Raw genomic sequence first — 15,721 nt, 5'->3', positions numbered from 1 at the left:
CTTACCTTATAAATTCAATAACATAGCCTCACTGCTGAATATATCTGGCTATCTTAAAGTACGCCAGATAAGCTTATCCGGCTAACTTTAGGCCAAATCTATGGACTGACCAGAGTTAGCCGGATAACTCTGAATATTGGAATTAGCCGGATAACTTATCTGGCTAACTCAACTCCTACCCATTATGCCCATTCCCCTCCTACCACTTAGCTGAATAAATATTAACCATAGCCAAATATTTAAATGTGCCACTTAGCCGGATAAGTTGGAACTTATCCAGCTATGTGGTGCTGAATATCAGTCTCTAAATGTATTTCCTATGTGGCCAGTTAATTTATGAATTTCTATCTATCTATTACTATCTAACTATCAATTAAAATATAGCTGCTATTCTTTGCCTAGCATGGCATTGTCACTATAGATGAAGCATAAATATTTTTAAATAAATAAAAATAAAATAATTGAGAAATATGTTTTTTATTCTTGCATTCATGATATTTTTTTGCACTTTCGTAGTATAAATATAAAGCGGCTTATCGGAAGCAGCTGGGTCACTACGTGGGATTCCGCAGTCTCCTGGATGACCCTAAGTCAGTATGGGCCATACATGTGGCCAAGATCCAGAGCGACAGAGTATACAAGAAAGATTTTGAGAAATCCAAAACCAGATTTAGTAGCCCTGTGGATATGTTGGGAATTATATTGGCCAAGAATTGTCAGAAACTGGTTAGTGATATTGACTATCGTCACTACCTGCACCAGTGGACATGTCTGCCTGACCAGAATGACGTCATCCAAGCAAAGAAGGCCTACGAGCTGCAGAGTGATGTAAGTGTTCTTTTTGATGGTGTCACATGTAGGTCATGTATCTGTGAGGGTATTTGAGCATGATAGAATGTTTCACTTCTCAAGGAATATGAGCATGTCAAATAAACAGATCCCCTGAAACAGTTTCGTAAACTGAAATAGCAAGCCTTTATTCAGACAAAATATTATTCAAGAAAAAAATCTCTGAAGAATATAAAAATGACATTAAATGAAGATAAAATATAGTCTTGATTGAAAATTAATTTTGCTAATTAATGTTATTGTTAACTAGTTATTTTTTAATTTCATTGTTTTATATAGCATATATCACATCTTTCTATAAAATGCTAAATAGATATTAAGTATGTTAACTGATATAATTTAATATTATAATAATAAATGCTAGACTTTTGTCTTTAAGAGTGTTTGGAGTTTAGATAAACTGATTTTGCTGGGTTTTTTTTTACCTGATCTGGCACAGACCTTGTATAAGTCTGACCTGGAATGGATCCGTGGCTGCGGCTGGATGCCCAATGACTCCATAGAAGTGAATAGAGTGAAGAATGCCCAAGACATCCTGAATGAGCGACTGTACCGCCAGCCTCCAGAAAAACTGAAATTCACCAGCATTGTTGACTTGCCAGCTATTGTCCTGGCAAAGACTAATGCAGAACAAATCAGTGAAGTAAGATTGGTTTCTGTAATGGTATAAATGAGCTACTGTAGAATCAGACTTAATAATTTTGATATGACAAATATATCAATTTGTCTTAAATTGTATTGTATATGTCTGTGTTATTAGTAAAGATATTGCAGTTCAGTAGGTTTTACTTAATAGAATGCCCATTACTGTTTGTGGAAATCTTTTAATTCACACTGTTTCTGCATATTTCATATTCTCAAATGCATTTACTATTTAAGTCATTTGTTGATCTTGCATTCAGGGTGCTTCCAGCATTATGTATTGTGTTTTTAAGCTTAGTATTCTTCAGTCATAATATGAGGATAAAAATGCTTATGACACAGTATAAGAGCACCTGAAATATAGTGTTGAATGACTTTGTATCTACTATGTCATTCTTTCAGTCTCTGTACCGAGATGCATGGGATAAAGAGAAAACACAGTTCATCCTTCCTGCTGACACTCCACAAATGGTGCAGTCCAAAATCAATGCTGTCAACTTCAGCAATGTAAGTAGAGCACAAACAAAAACAAGGGCCTGGAATTCATGAAGTGGCTGAGAAAAATCCATTATTGTGATATCTCATACTGCCTCATGTGACTGGTGTTGAAATGGTCCAATGAACTGTTCAGACAACATGATGACCCAGTCATAGCAAGCTCAATGACATGCACTAATTGACACAATTGGTGTTGTCACTATGCGTTCTACATTTACTTAAATTTTCAGCTGAATCAAGGCAAAATGTAATTTTTTAATATGCCCAATAAACACAGATTTAGAAGAACTGAGGAGAAAGCTTGGTCGTTCCGGCTATCTTCTGCCTCACCCCATGAGTTTTATACTTTTTTGAATGAAAACTTTTGAAACTGAGGGAGTAGAACAGTGGCAGCTAGGGATGTGAATGGGCAAAATATAATGAATGAGTCCATGTTTATTTCATTTGTGGCTCCTGAAATGAATAAAGATTTCCATGAATTAAACAATTATTCTTCATAATATTTGTTTCCCATTCACTTCATTGGCCCATTGAAGTCTTTGGCTTTGTACTGCTGAGAAAAAAGCAACTGGTAACTACAGCAACCAGCTCTTGCTTTATGACCTCAGAGTCTTATCAGAGCCAAGGTAGGACAAGTTGGCAAGGAGACTATTCAGAGGATAAATCACGATGCAGCATCTTTTTAACTTGCCTATAACTACTATCTAGATCAAGTAACGATAAGATCCTCCCACTGTAAAGTCCAAGCTTGTGCAAGAAGCAGTCTCTAACACTTCACAGAGAAGGGCGTGCTAGGAGAAGCTCTCTGGAAGTTTTAAAAAGCTTAACATTTTGATTTGGTACTGGTAAATGGATGCTTCTAATCTTCCCTATGCTGTAGTGGTCTCACTGTGCCAGGAAGAGAGGCAGTGCACTACCACTGTGGAAGGGCCAGGGAGAGAGGCAGTGTAGAGACTGCAGTTGTGGTAGTGCTAGTGATTTCTTTTGTCTGTGGACAGTGAGGTGAGCATAACACACTCAGAGATTGAAGAGAAGAGTTTTACCAAGCTGCCAATCTTTTTTGTCTGTTAATCTTTAACATTTTTTTTGTGCAGAGTCAGTCAGCACTACTGCACACAGCACAGCACACACATACTGTATATGTGTCTGTGAGTGTGTGACATACAGTTCTCCATACAGTGAATGGTACTGTGAGTGGGGATACAGTTACAGTATCAATAAATTCATTTGTAATATCCAAACCTTTGGTAGGCAGTGCACTTCAGAAAATTCTATCATGTCAGGAAAAGAGAGAGGAGGAGATTTTGGCAGGGTTGGCAGAGGCAGAAATAAAAAAGTTAGTCAGCATCTAAATTAAGGAGGGACTTATTTAGATCCAGAATGGCAGATGAAAAAGGCTGTTCAATACAGAAGAATTTGAAATTTAGAGAACATGTGCCACCACTTTTTTTCCTCTCCCTCTTGCTTTGGAACAGAGGGAAAAATGGGAGAGTGATTCAAAACTGGCATTAGCAGGGCAGGGATAGCAGAAGTGCAATACTCAAAGCCAGCAGCACGCTGATCTTTGGTTCCTGCTTCTGAGGCAGTGAAGGGGAGTATTTGCACAAACTGATTCAGAGGAAGAATCTTGGCTAGGATTCTCTGAATCATTAGATATTGAAGAGCTAGTAGACAAAGAGAATTTTGGAAGTTTAGTCAGCGCCTTAGATTCCATTTCAGTGATTGGGGAGAGATGATACTGATGATGTTGAGATCAAACCCCAGGAAGTGCAGGCAGTGCAGTTGGAGAGTGTGAGTGATACCCCTGGCATTTTTCCTCAGGGTTCACTCTCTACCTCAACTCCAGTGCTAGCATCAACCTCCAAGGATATAGAGAAGGGATCACAGAAGAAGCCTCTGATCTGGAAGCACTTTAAAGTAAGGGAAGACTCATGTTTTGCTCAGTGTACTCACTGCAGGAAGGATATTAGTTGAGGGAAGCAAGTGAGGCATCTCATAAATACTGGTACGCAGTATCACCTGCAGAAGTAGTACTCGCTAGCATTGGCAACAGGGAATGTGACAGTACTAGAGATGTGAATCGTGTGATCGATCGTCTTAATGATCGATTTCAGCTGGGAGGGGGAGGGAATCGGATCGTCGCCGTTTGGGTTTTTTAAAACATCCCTAAAACCCACCCCGACCCTTTAAAATAAATCCCCCACCCTCCCGAACCCCCCCCCCCCAAATGCCTTAAATTACCTGGGGTCCAGTGGGGGGGAGGGCAGGAAAACCGGCACACTAAAACAACCCTAAAACCCACCCCGACCCTTTAAAATAAATCCCCCACCCTCCCGAACCCCCCCAAAATGCCTTAAATTACCTGGGGTCCAGAGGAAGGGTCCCGGTGTGATCTTTTACTCTCGGACCTCCGGTGCTTGTAGAAATGGCGCCGGCGCTACCTTTGCCTTATCATATGACAGGTCAAAGGTAGTGCCGGCGCCATTTTGTTTTTTGTCCCCCGAGGTCAGGAGCGTAGGAGATCGCTCCCGGACCCCCGCTGGACCCCCAGGAACTTTTGGCCAGCTTGGGGGGGCCTCCTGACCCCCACAAGACTTGCCAAAAGTCCAGCGGGGGTCCGGGAACAACTTCCTGCATGCGAATCGTTTTTCCATACGGAAAAATGATTCGCAGCAGGAGATCGCTCCCGGACCCCCGCTGGACCCCCAGGGACTTTTGGCCAGCTTGGGGGGGCCTCCTGACCCCCACAAGACTTTCCAAAAGTCCAGCGGGGGTCCGGGAACGACTTCCTGCATGCGAATCGTTTTTCCGTACGGAAAAATGATTCGCGGCAGGAGATCGCTCCCGGACCCCCGCTGGACCCCCAAGGACTTTTGGCCAGCTTGGGGGGGCCTCCTGACCCCCACAAGACTTGCCAAAAGTCCAGCGGGGGTCCGGAACGACCTCCTGCAGTCGAATCGTGTTGTCTACGGCCGGCGCCATTTTGCACCGCCATTTTGCGCAAAATGGCGCCGGCCGTAGACAACACGATTCGACTGCAGGAGGTCGTTCCGGACCCCCGCTGGACTTTTGGCAAGTCTTGTGGGGGTCAGGAGGCCCCCCCAAGCTGGCCAAAAGTCCCTGGGGGTCCAGCGGGGGTCCGGGAGCGATCTCCTGCCGCGAATCGTTTTTCCATACGGAAAAACCAAAGGTAGCGCCGGCGCCATTTCTACAAGCACCGGAGGTCCGAGAGTAAAAGATCACACCGGGACCCTTCCTCTGGACCCCAGGTAATTTAAGGCATTTTGGGGGGGGTTCGGGAGGGTGGGGGATTTATTTTAAAGGGTTGGGGTGGGTTTTAGGGTTGTTTTAGTGTGCCGGTTTTCCCGCCCTCCCCCTTCCCCTCCCCCTTCCCCCGATTTACGATTTTTTGACGATAAATCGGGGGAATTGTTATTGTATCGCGGCTCTAACGATTTTTGACGATTTAAAATATATCGGACGATATTTTAAATCGTCAAAAAACGATTCACATCCCTAGACAGTACTAGCCTGGGGACCCCTTCTGTCATGGCAAGTAAAAGCCAAAGAAAAAGTGTTGAAAAGGGGAAGACTTTTCCCCACGCTGATTCCACCACTGCGTCCAGATGTCAGGTGGCAGGCCAGCAGTCCCCAGTCATGCATGCAAAGTGGTAAACCACCATAGAGGAAATGGGGTGGTATTTTGTAGCACTGTTCTGAGGCAAGAGGCAGGCAGCAACTAAAATAATAATGAGGAGCATTGGGGAAATAATTGATGACCAGCCCCTGCAGGTGGTAGAGAATTCGAGCTTTAAACATCTGCTGCATGTTCTCATCCTCATTCTATACAATTAGTGCTGCAGTCATATGCAGATGCAGCTGGCTAAAACAAAGGGGAACAGTATACATTACACTAGTGATATCTGGACAGCACAAATGCTATGCACTCTTACCTTTCCCTGACAGCACACTGGTGGGACCTGGCTGAGGCAGGGGAAGGTATCAGCTATTGTAGGGATGGAGATCAGGGTGCAGGTGAGTTTTACTGCACACCCAGTTGATGCATAGCCTCCATACCTCATGCAATATTCTATCAACCATAAGAAACATTCTGAAGGGTTGGCAGCTTGACCAGAAAGGCAAGAGTGTTCAGGCAGGTTTCTTTGTGACAAATTGTGGTGCAAATATAGTAAAGACAATAGAAAATGGGGAGTTTTCAGGGTGTCCATTGCTGTACACACTTGCACCTGGTGGTGAGGAATATCCTGGGGCTAGGGCCCAATGATGACCGGAATCCATTCCTGAAGGATCTAATAGAGAAGTTCAGGAAAATAGCAGGGCATTTCCATTGAAGTATGAAGGTAGGGCAGGTTCTCCTTGAGAAGCAGGATGAATTTAAGATACCTCATAAGCATCTGATCGAAGATGTTGGCACCTGCTGGAATTCCACCTATATGATGCTACAGAGGTTAGTGGAGCAGCAGACACCCTTTCATAATCTGCCTCTGAAAATAAAAATAGGTGTGCATTGCATCTGGGCATCATGATTGGGTAGTGATGAGACAGGTAGTACAAATCCTAAGCCCTTCAAGAATGCCACTGAGGACTGGAGTTCCAGAAGCTCCTACTTGGACAATGTCACCCCTATAGTAAATATTCTGGAGGAAAAATTAGAAGGCTTCCATGAGCAGAGGGAATGGAAGCAGATCTATTGCTGTTTCTGGACTCCTTGCAGCAGCAGGCGCAAAAGAGACTGAAACCTTTCACACAAAACAATGCATACATGCTTGCTATACTTTGTGATCCATGGGTGAAAGGGCATGGCACCCTCTAGTTTCATCGTCTCACATTCATGAAGGAGATGTTGATAGCTAGGGTGAATGAACAGGAGTGCCAGAGACTGAGCCATAAGGGGGGTGTAGCACCGGAAAGAGTGGCTAAGTCAGACAATAGTGCAAACAGGAGTATCACCCTGTCAGCTACCACTTGCTCCCCCACCTCAATATGCCAAAGCCATGTTGCCCGCAAAGAACCATCTCCCCTGAAACAGGCCATAGCTAAAGCAGTTGGCAAGAGAGACCCTCAGCCCACTCCAGCAAAGGAGGGCCATAGTCTCAATCAGGCTGATGCAATACCATCGCGCTGAGCCTAGCGCACAGATTAACGAGTGCTTGGACACGCTAGGCTAACACCCGATGCAATAAGGGGATTAGTACATCCAAAGCATGCATAGAAACCAGTGTGTAGCTAATAGCACTCATCACATGTAAATGCATGTAAATTAGGCTATTAGCTATTTCCCCGATGCAAAACATTGCCGTGTGCTCGACGTGCACGTTTTAACACAGAAAACGTAACATCAGGTCCAGGGCTGGCGATAAGTCTTTATGCGCTCTGAGCCATTTGAAAAACGTCCCTTAAAGCCACAAAAAAGCCCAAAAGCAGCATGAAAAAAATAATTCTTGCTGGTGGTCAGGTTAGGGGAAAGGACACCCATTAATTGGGTATCTGTTTTTCTAACCTGTGGCTCTGAGCACAATTTATCCCTAGCGTGTCCTTCTTAGTGCAGTGGCTCATTTGCCTTTTGCATTGAGCGCCCAGGAGAGGTGATTGTACGCATGTTCAAAAAACGTGCATCCAGTTTGGATGCACATTTTTGCATCCATTTTATTGCATCGGCCTGTTAGACAGGGAACATTGCGAGCCTTCATCACTCAAAGCTAGCACCAGAATTATTGGAAAAGCTCATCTTTTTTAAAATCAATCTGCCTTTGCTTGGGTTTCCAGAATTTTCATGCGAATGGCAAGATGCTAAAAGCACCTTGAAGATCTTGCTGTCACTCTGCTTACCTGCCATGCCATAGATGTACCACCTTAGGGGTCTTGCTGCTATTGCTTTGCCTACCTGCCATATCTATTATGTACTAGCATGAGAGTTTTGGTGCATCCTTGTTGTTTGCTCTGTGAACCTCAGCCTGTTTATTTACCTCTTGGTTATACTGAGGTGTTTTGTTGATAGAAATAAATGTGGAAAAAGATAAAATATACATTTTTCCTTCCACCCCCACCTCTTTTATGCTTTGTTGTACCCCTCCTCAATCCCAGCCTAGTTCTCCCACCCTGTATATTTGTTGTATACTGTATATTCTACATACTGGGGTGTTATGTACCCAGAAAACAAATTTGAAAAAAGAAGCAAGTTTCTTCTCCCATCTCATCTTTTTTTCTGGATCTTTACCTTACTGTTTTGTTGTACATATCTAGGATCTCAGCCTAGTTCTCCCACCCTTCTTTCTTGGTTATACTGAGGTAGGTTGTCCCCAAAAGCCCTCAGTCAGATGGAAGAAATGCAGGCAGAAAATAAAAGAAGATGTATATGATAAACTTTTTTACATGTTCTGAATGTGATAAAGGTTTCAATAGGAAGAGAGAACAAATATAACACCAGAAAATCTACAAAGGGAAGAGATTGTTTTCAGCTATAGAATATAGGAAAACCTTTCTTAATAAAGTAAACCTCACAAATAACCAGGAAAACCACACTGATGAAAGACCATTTACGTATTCTGATTCTGACAAAAGTTTCAATTGGAAAGCAAATTTCATAAGAAATCAAAATTCCACCCAGCAACAAGATCCATTTCAAGTAGGGAATGTAATAGAAGCTTATGTCAAAAAAGTGATACTGATGATAGATCATTCTCTTGTACTAAATCTGACAAGTGCTTCAACAGGAAGACAGCCTCTTCCCATTCCATTCTGCCTTGCTGCTATACCCCTTATGCTATACCTTGGGGTTTTTCTGAAACTCTCAACCATTCTGCCATAACCAGACTTTATACCTTGGGGTTCTTTCTGCCATTTTGCTTTGCTGCCCTACTCCAGATTCTATACCTTGAGATGTTCTTGCAACTGTAGGGAGATACTTTGCACTTCTCCTGGTGCTTTAGTGTTTTGATGCCTCTCTTTGTTCTGCTTTGTTTCTTTGTTGGTGCCTTGGGGATCTTTCTGTCACCTTTACCGCTTTGTTCCCTCTTCATGATGCCTTAGAATTTTGATGCCTCTCTTAGTGATACTTTGCCTTTCGTGCTGCCTTTAAGGGTTCATGCAACTGTTATTGGTGCCCTCTTTTGAAGCCTTGGGATGTTCTTCCCCCTTTTGCTGCTGTTTTTCCCCTCTGATGGTGGAGAACTCCTGCCATTACTGGTACCTCTTTTGCCTCTTTATGGTGCAATAGGCTATTCATGTCATTTTCGATGCCATGTTGACATAGTCTTGACATACTGGCATGGCTTTACCCTTCTAATGATGTCTACCCACAAGTTTTATTAGAATTGATGAGAAAACCTCATGGGCATGGGCGTGGCGGTCCGGGAGCAGGGCGAGGGCGGGGCCAGAGGCCTCTGACACAGCAGCCATTGCCGCTGTGTTGGAGGATTGCGTGCCCGTAGGCTGCCGGCAGACACAAAAGGTTAGATAACAATTTTGGGGGGGTTAGAGTAGGGCTGGGGGGGGGAAAGGTTAGGGGAAGGGGTGGGAAGGTTAGGTTAGGGGGAAGGGAACGGGGGAAGGCAGCGTGCCGACCCCTAATTTTATAACTCTGATTTTATAACTTGCCGTGCCTGCGTGCGCAAGTTATAAAATCGGGCGTACATGTGTGCGCCGGTTAGCGAGCGAACATGTACGCCTATGCGCTGCTTTGAAAATCTACCCCTATATGATGTCTTATAGTTAGTGCTGCTAGATGATGAATAATATATTAGGGATTGTCAGCCCTAAAACTTTCGTTTTGCTTTTCATGTTTTGAAGGAAGATATGTCATTTTTTTGGTTTATGTAGCAGTTTCTTGGTTTGCTGTATTTTCCAAACTGAAAACTAACATTAAAAAACAAGAAAGAAAACAAATATTAAAAAACCCAATAAAAATCACAAACAGGGCCTCCCATGGTCCTCAACCATCCTCCTGCCCTTCTACAGTTTAATCCAAGCCTGGGCCTGCCCTTCTGCACTATTCAAATCCAGCCTGGGGCTCAGAGCTGGCCTATGCCTCCACAGGCCCCCCCCCCCCCCCCCCCTCCGCTGCCCTCTTCAAATTTTCCTGGACTGGGGAACTCCCATCTCTGCTCCTACTTGCCCCCTTTCTAGGGGCTTGAAAAAGCCTAAAGTGCAAGAGCAAAGTCTACCCACTCCTGTCTTGGGTCTGGAACTTTAAAAATGGTGCCATCTACCTGGTGGACAGTATTGTCCTGACATAACTTTGGTGCCTTCCTCTGAAATAGTCGGTGCCATTTTGTGTTACAGCCATACTTTGAATTCTTCTGGGAACAGAAGTCAGAATAAAGTCCCTGGCTCGACCAAGGGAGGTTCATTTGGTAGATTCAGGCCCCAAGTTAAACTGTGCAAAGCAGGAGCATGGTTGAGACAGCAGGAGGCCTATTTTTTTTATAAAAATACAATGAATATGAAAATAACTAAAAATTTTCAGCTACTTTTGTTGGGTGCTATAGTTGGTTCCTTCTATTTAGAACGAATGGAAAATAGCCTCATTTCTAATTTTTTGCATTAGTTTAAAATGAATGCACATCCCTAATTTTCATTAATGTGACTTATTGGGGGCATTAATCAGTTTTTATGTGGTCTTGCAAACCCCATAGGTAATTTTGCTCCGTGGGGTTGACCACAATAATGAAAGCAATACTACCCGCATAGTTTTGCTGTAATCACTGCCTAATGAGTAATTATGTACAGAGAATTGCATCTGCTTTCTCTGTGCTTAATTTTTCCATCAGAAACAATGTACGCAATTTTGATTAAACAAAAACTCACCTCAAAACAATGCAGGTAAAAGTATGTATTTTCTTCCACAATGTGAATTCTTTTGACCTAACTGAAAAAGCCCATTTCCATGGGTAAAATGCTGTTTCCCTGCGGAAATGGCTTTGATTATTGCCCTCCACTGAGGTAAGAAAACATGCAACTTTTGACTTGGATTACTGGTATAATAATTCTACATGGTACCATATTTAAAGTAAGCATCAGCCTGGTTATTTTGATTGTCTTCATAACATCTGTATGTCTTTCACAGAAACTATATCAACAGGCCTGGGAAGAAGCCAAGAAAAAAGGATATGACTTGACATCTGATGCTATTTCAATTAAGAGTGCCAAGGCAGCAATGGACATTGCAAGTCAGGTACTTTTCCCAGTCTTTTATTGTACAATAAACACAATTTATAATTGAAAATGTGTGTATTCAGCTATAAACAAAGCTGTTTGCCTTATAGATGTATAATGAAAATGGCTAAATATGCTTTTCATGAAGTTAAGAGAACTTACTTTGAGACTAATCTACCAGTTATCACTTTCCTAGTCCTTGTGTATATTAGGAGCATCTGGACTAAAGCTTAGTGTACACCACAGAGATTCGGGGAGGGGAGGGGGAGCGGTTTCTACTCTGGCCCTGCTTATGTTTCTGAAAATGTGAGAGAATTGTTTGGAAAGGGGGATTCCACTCCAGCCGAACTTATTTTTTTAAATGAGAGAGGGAGGGTAGCAAAGGGTTTGGGAGAGGAGGGGTATGTTTCACTTCGGCCTGGCGAGGAACGGGATTTGACATGCTCGGGAGGGGATGGGATGGGAGGCATAGCTTGCTGGCCCGGCCATAATTGGGCTGTGGGAGTTCTATCCGGAAGGTCATGGAACTTGTTTTTTTTTTTTAATTTTAGCGTGGTTATAAAGGTGTAATGACTTGCAAAGTGGCTGTCGTGCAAGAAAAGCTGTTTAGTGCACTTTTTGTTAAACTCTTGCATGTCATTAACTTCCTGCATCCCGTAGGGACTGCGTTAAATAAAAATCCACACTAAAATCTGACTTTGATTTTAGCTTGGATTTTATTACATCGGCCCCACTAACTTCCTCATCCCCAAGATAAGGTTTCATATCTGATTTGCAATCCCGTTTCTGCATGCCCTCCTTTCACTAACATATCTTTAAAAAAAGACTTGCTGCCTTGCTTTACTGCCTTAGCTATTTTCCTCTGTTTGGGCTTTTGCCCTGAAATTCACAGGTGGTAGATTTAAAACTAATTGGAGAAAGTATTTTTTTTTTTTACTCAGTGCGCTTTTATGCTGTGGAATTTGGTGCCAGAGGATGTGGTCACAGCAACTAACATAGCGGGGTTTGAAATGGGTTTGGATAAGTTCCTGAAAGAAAACTCCGTCAACAGGAAACCCAGTATTTGTTGCTGGGGATGAGCATCTACTTTTTGGGATCGGGCCACTGTCGGAGACAGGATGTGGGGCTCGATGGACCTTGGTCTGGCTTGGGCATGGCACTTGTGCTATTTACACACTCCTGACTGTGTCTTAGCTCCTTGATTCAGCTTTTTCATTAACTTTTTCCTTTCCTTCTCTTTCTGGGATCCTCTGTAACCTCTCAAGGCTAACCCTTGCACCCCTTAGCTTTTCTCAGTCGCCTCTTTTGATAACCACAGTAGCCCCTTTTCTCTTACTTAAGCTTTCTTAACGTAAGCAATTGCTACTTTTACAGATGCTCCTATAGTTTCTACCACACCTAGATCCTCTCACTCTGCCAGTGCTTCCCTGTTTCAAAAAAATGTGTACTCCTGAAGTCCAAGACCCTCACTTTTGTGTCACCTCTCACTTTCTTTACTCATAAATGCACTTCCTGTATGCTAAGGGCTTGCACCAAGGATGTGCTTCAAAATCCTTTCATGGACATGCTTTTGAGCATTATTTATTCCACCTTTCAGGATTACATTCAGGTGCTGTAGGACACGAAATAGAGTGCAAATAAATATATCACTCATTATGAATAGTTCTATATGAACAAGAATTTTTCTATTACATTCTGGTTCTCAGTACTCTGAGATACAGCTTTTAAAAATCATTACAGTATAAATCAGAGAATGTTTTCTATGCACCTCTCCAAACTAAACCATAGTATAGGGTATGACAATTGATCTTTTATGCTTTGAATTATGCCTGTCAAATTAATCATCTTTGGGACTCTGCACTATGGGGTAGATTTTAATAGGTGCACAAGCATGTCCATGTGCACGCGCTACCCGGTGCGCACACATGGATGCGCTAACATGCGCTCACTGGCGCGCGCATGTTATAAAATCGGCAGGCTGCGCGCACATGTGTGCCGGATTTCGTAATCTGTGTGCGCGCAAGGGAGGGGACAGTTTTGCAAAATTTGTGCAATGACGCATTGTGGCCTTCCTCAGTTCCCTACCCCTACTCTAACCTCCTTTCCCCTTCCCCTTCCCTCTCCTCCCCAACCCCTAATTCCTACCTTTTCCCCTTTTTTTCCTTTTTTCCTCGAATTTACTTTAGGGCCCAACCTGAAGTAAGTTGTGCACGCCGGCGGTTGGCCAGAGTGTGAGGCTCCGGGACAGTGGTATTGCTCACTGTCCCGGCCCGCCCCCCTCTCCTTGCCCCTCCCTGCCCAGGACCCACCCCCTGGCCCGCCCCTTCCAGGAGGCCTGGCAGTTCTGCACGTAACAGGGGTTACGCGCGTGGCCGGGCCCCTTTGAAGATGTGTGCGGCACGCGCAAGGCCCGGCCACGCGCGTAACCCCCATTTTTCACGCGCATGTTTAAAAAATCTACCCGTATTTCTACAGTTAGGGGTAGATTTTTAAACATACATGCGCATGTACATTTATGCTCGCTACCCGGTGCGCACACATGGACACACAATTTTATAACATGCGTACGTCGGCATTGCATTGCAGCCTTCCCCCGTTACTCCCATACTCCCTCCCTCTTCCCCTGTCCTCCCCAACCCCTTAAATGCTCCTACCATTGCGCACACCGGCAGTCTGCCGGCACGCGATCACCCGGCACAGCAGCAAATGGCCACCTCCAGCTCCGGACCGCCCCTTATGTGAGGCCTGGCTCTTATGCATGTAACGGGGGTTATGCGCAGCCAGGCACCTTCTAAAATGCGCATGGCGCATGCAAGACCTGGCCACACTCGTAACCTCCGATTTTACACACGCGGGCGATATATAATCTACCTGTTAAACTAATACTTCTGTCGTCCCAAAATTTGTAAAAATAGTCCTAAAAAAATATGTAATAAAACCTATTCCGTGGTAAAGCAGTTATGTTTTGAAGTTTGGAGGTTTAGTGATATAAAGTGTGAAACATTTTACATTACAGTTTTCAAAATATTCTTAAATGCTTTTCATTTTTACATAATTGCAAGGATTGAAGAAATATAATAAATATAATATGTGCAGGTATACATACATTTGTGCTCGCTCTCTCTCTATATATATATATAATATATATATTGACTATCTTTATTGTATTTTGTTACATTTATTTATTAGTACAAATACTTGGCAATACATGAAAAACAGAAAGGCCATTACATTGGAAGCCGCACTTTGAAGGATGACCAGAAGTTGTCGTGGCTAGCAAATTCAGGCAAGCTGCACAATGTCTTGGCTTACAAGAAAGATTATGAGAAAGCAAAGGCCAAAATCAACATACCAGTAGATATGATGTCAGTCCTCTCGGCCAAGCAATGCCAGACGTTAGTGAGCGATATTGACTATCGCCATTACCTGCACCAATGGACCTGCCATCCGGATCAGAATGACTGCATCCAGGCGAGGAAAGCCTACGACCTCCAGAGTGATGTAAGTGTTCCTAGGCACATCTTATCTGTGTACCTTATATAAGCAATAACAGAGAGAAAGATATACAACTGAGAGGGCATTTGCAGAAATGGTGTTTCATTTTATATCTTTATTTTCAAGAAGTAATTTATCTTAGTGCAATCAGGTTTCATGAATGACACCTATAAAACATACTTATATGATCAAAAATACATAAAAATTCAGATTAAGGCAGAATTATATCAAAGGTTCTTGCAGTGTAATGAAAAGTCAGTGCATGGCTGGACTCTGTGGATCTTTGTCCTCTTCTCTCGAGCTAAATAAATAATTATGAACTTAATAAAAAAAATCTGTCAGATTAATATTCTAATGGAATTGAAATGCTGAGTTATGGTTTGCTTGGAACTGTTTTGCAGTATTATATCACAATGACATTATGATGATATAATGAATGAATGACATTACAAACAAAAATTAAATGAAATATAAATATAAGATCAGTTAAAAAAAAATCTAGACTATTGCAGGGCCCTTGCACAGAATTAGAATTTTGAGTCAAATATATATGAGACCCTGAAATTTGTAATTCCAAAAAAATTCTACTTTGATTTAACCTTTAATAGGCTTTCAAATTTGGAGGAAGATGAAAAAAATCTGAAAAAGAATGAAGCTGAACATTTTAATTTTTCATTGCCTTCATCTATTTTAGAATCTGCTGTGCCAAGTTTTTTTTTTTTGCTATTTGTTAGATCTTGAAGGCGAATGATCTAACACACCTTAGTAAATGAGCCCCTAATTCTTATAAAATGGAAATTATTAAGAGGGGACACTGTTGGGGAAGCTTATAAGAGGTCAGGATTTAAAAACCTACTCAGCTGGTAAGAAAACTACTAACTTTAGACAGTTATCTTTAGGAATGTTTTGGTTGAATCTAGCTAGCTAGGTTTTCTGCTGAAGAGTCACCTGAATCAAAAATTGACCGTATAGGTTTAGTGTGGCTGGGTTCCCTTGCTAAACTTAGCCAGTTAGTGGTTAATATCAGGCACAAACCAGCTAAGTCCTCTTAAATCGCCCCTCT

The 15,721-nt window shown here is 42.7% G+C and overlaps 1 protein-coding gene across 28 annotated transcripts in view; it reads left to right on the top strand.

Moving 5' to 3' along the window:
- The window catches only part of NEB (nebulin), a 421,259-nt gene that overhangs the window by 218,511 nt on the left and 187,027 nt on the right, over window positions 1-15,721 (top strand). For all 28 annotated transcript variants that reach the window (XM_029605471.1, XM_029605466.1, XM_029605487.1 and 25 more), the window contains 5 exons: window positions 517-828; window positions 1,289-1,492; window positions 1,894-1,998; window positions 11,075-11,182; window positions 14,353-14,664. In XM_029605471.1, coding sequence (XP_029461331.1) covers window positions 517-828; window positions 1,289-1,492; window positions 1,894-1,998; window positions 11,075-11,182; window positions 14,353-14,664 — 1,041 coding nt within the window. The remainder of the gene's footprint in view (window positions 1-516; window positions 829-1,288; window positions 1,493-1,893; window positions 1,999-11,074; window positions 11,183-14,352; window positions 14,665-15,721) is intronic.

The sequence above is a fragment of the Rhinatrema bivittatum genome, chromosome 6 (assembly GCF_901001135.1).
Source record: "Rhinatrema bivittatum chromosome 6, aRhiBiv1.1, whole genome shotgun sequence".
NCBI lineage: Eukaryota > Metazoa > Chordata > Amphibia > Gymnophiona > Rhinatrematidae > Rhinatrema > Rhinatrema bivittatum.
Note: the sequence above shows the minus strand (reverse complement) of the source record. Positions and strands in the feature narration are given on the sequence as shown.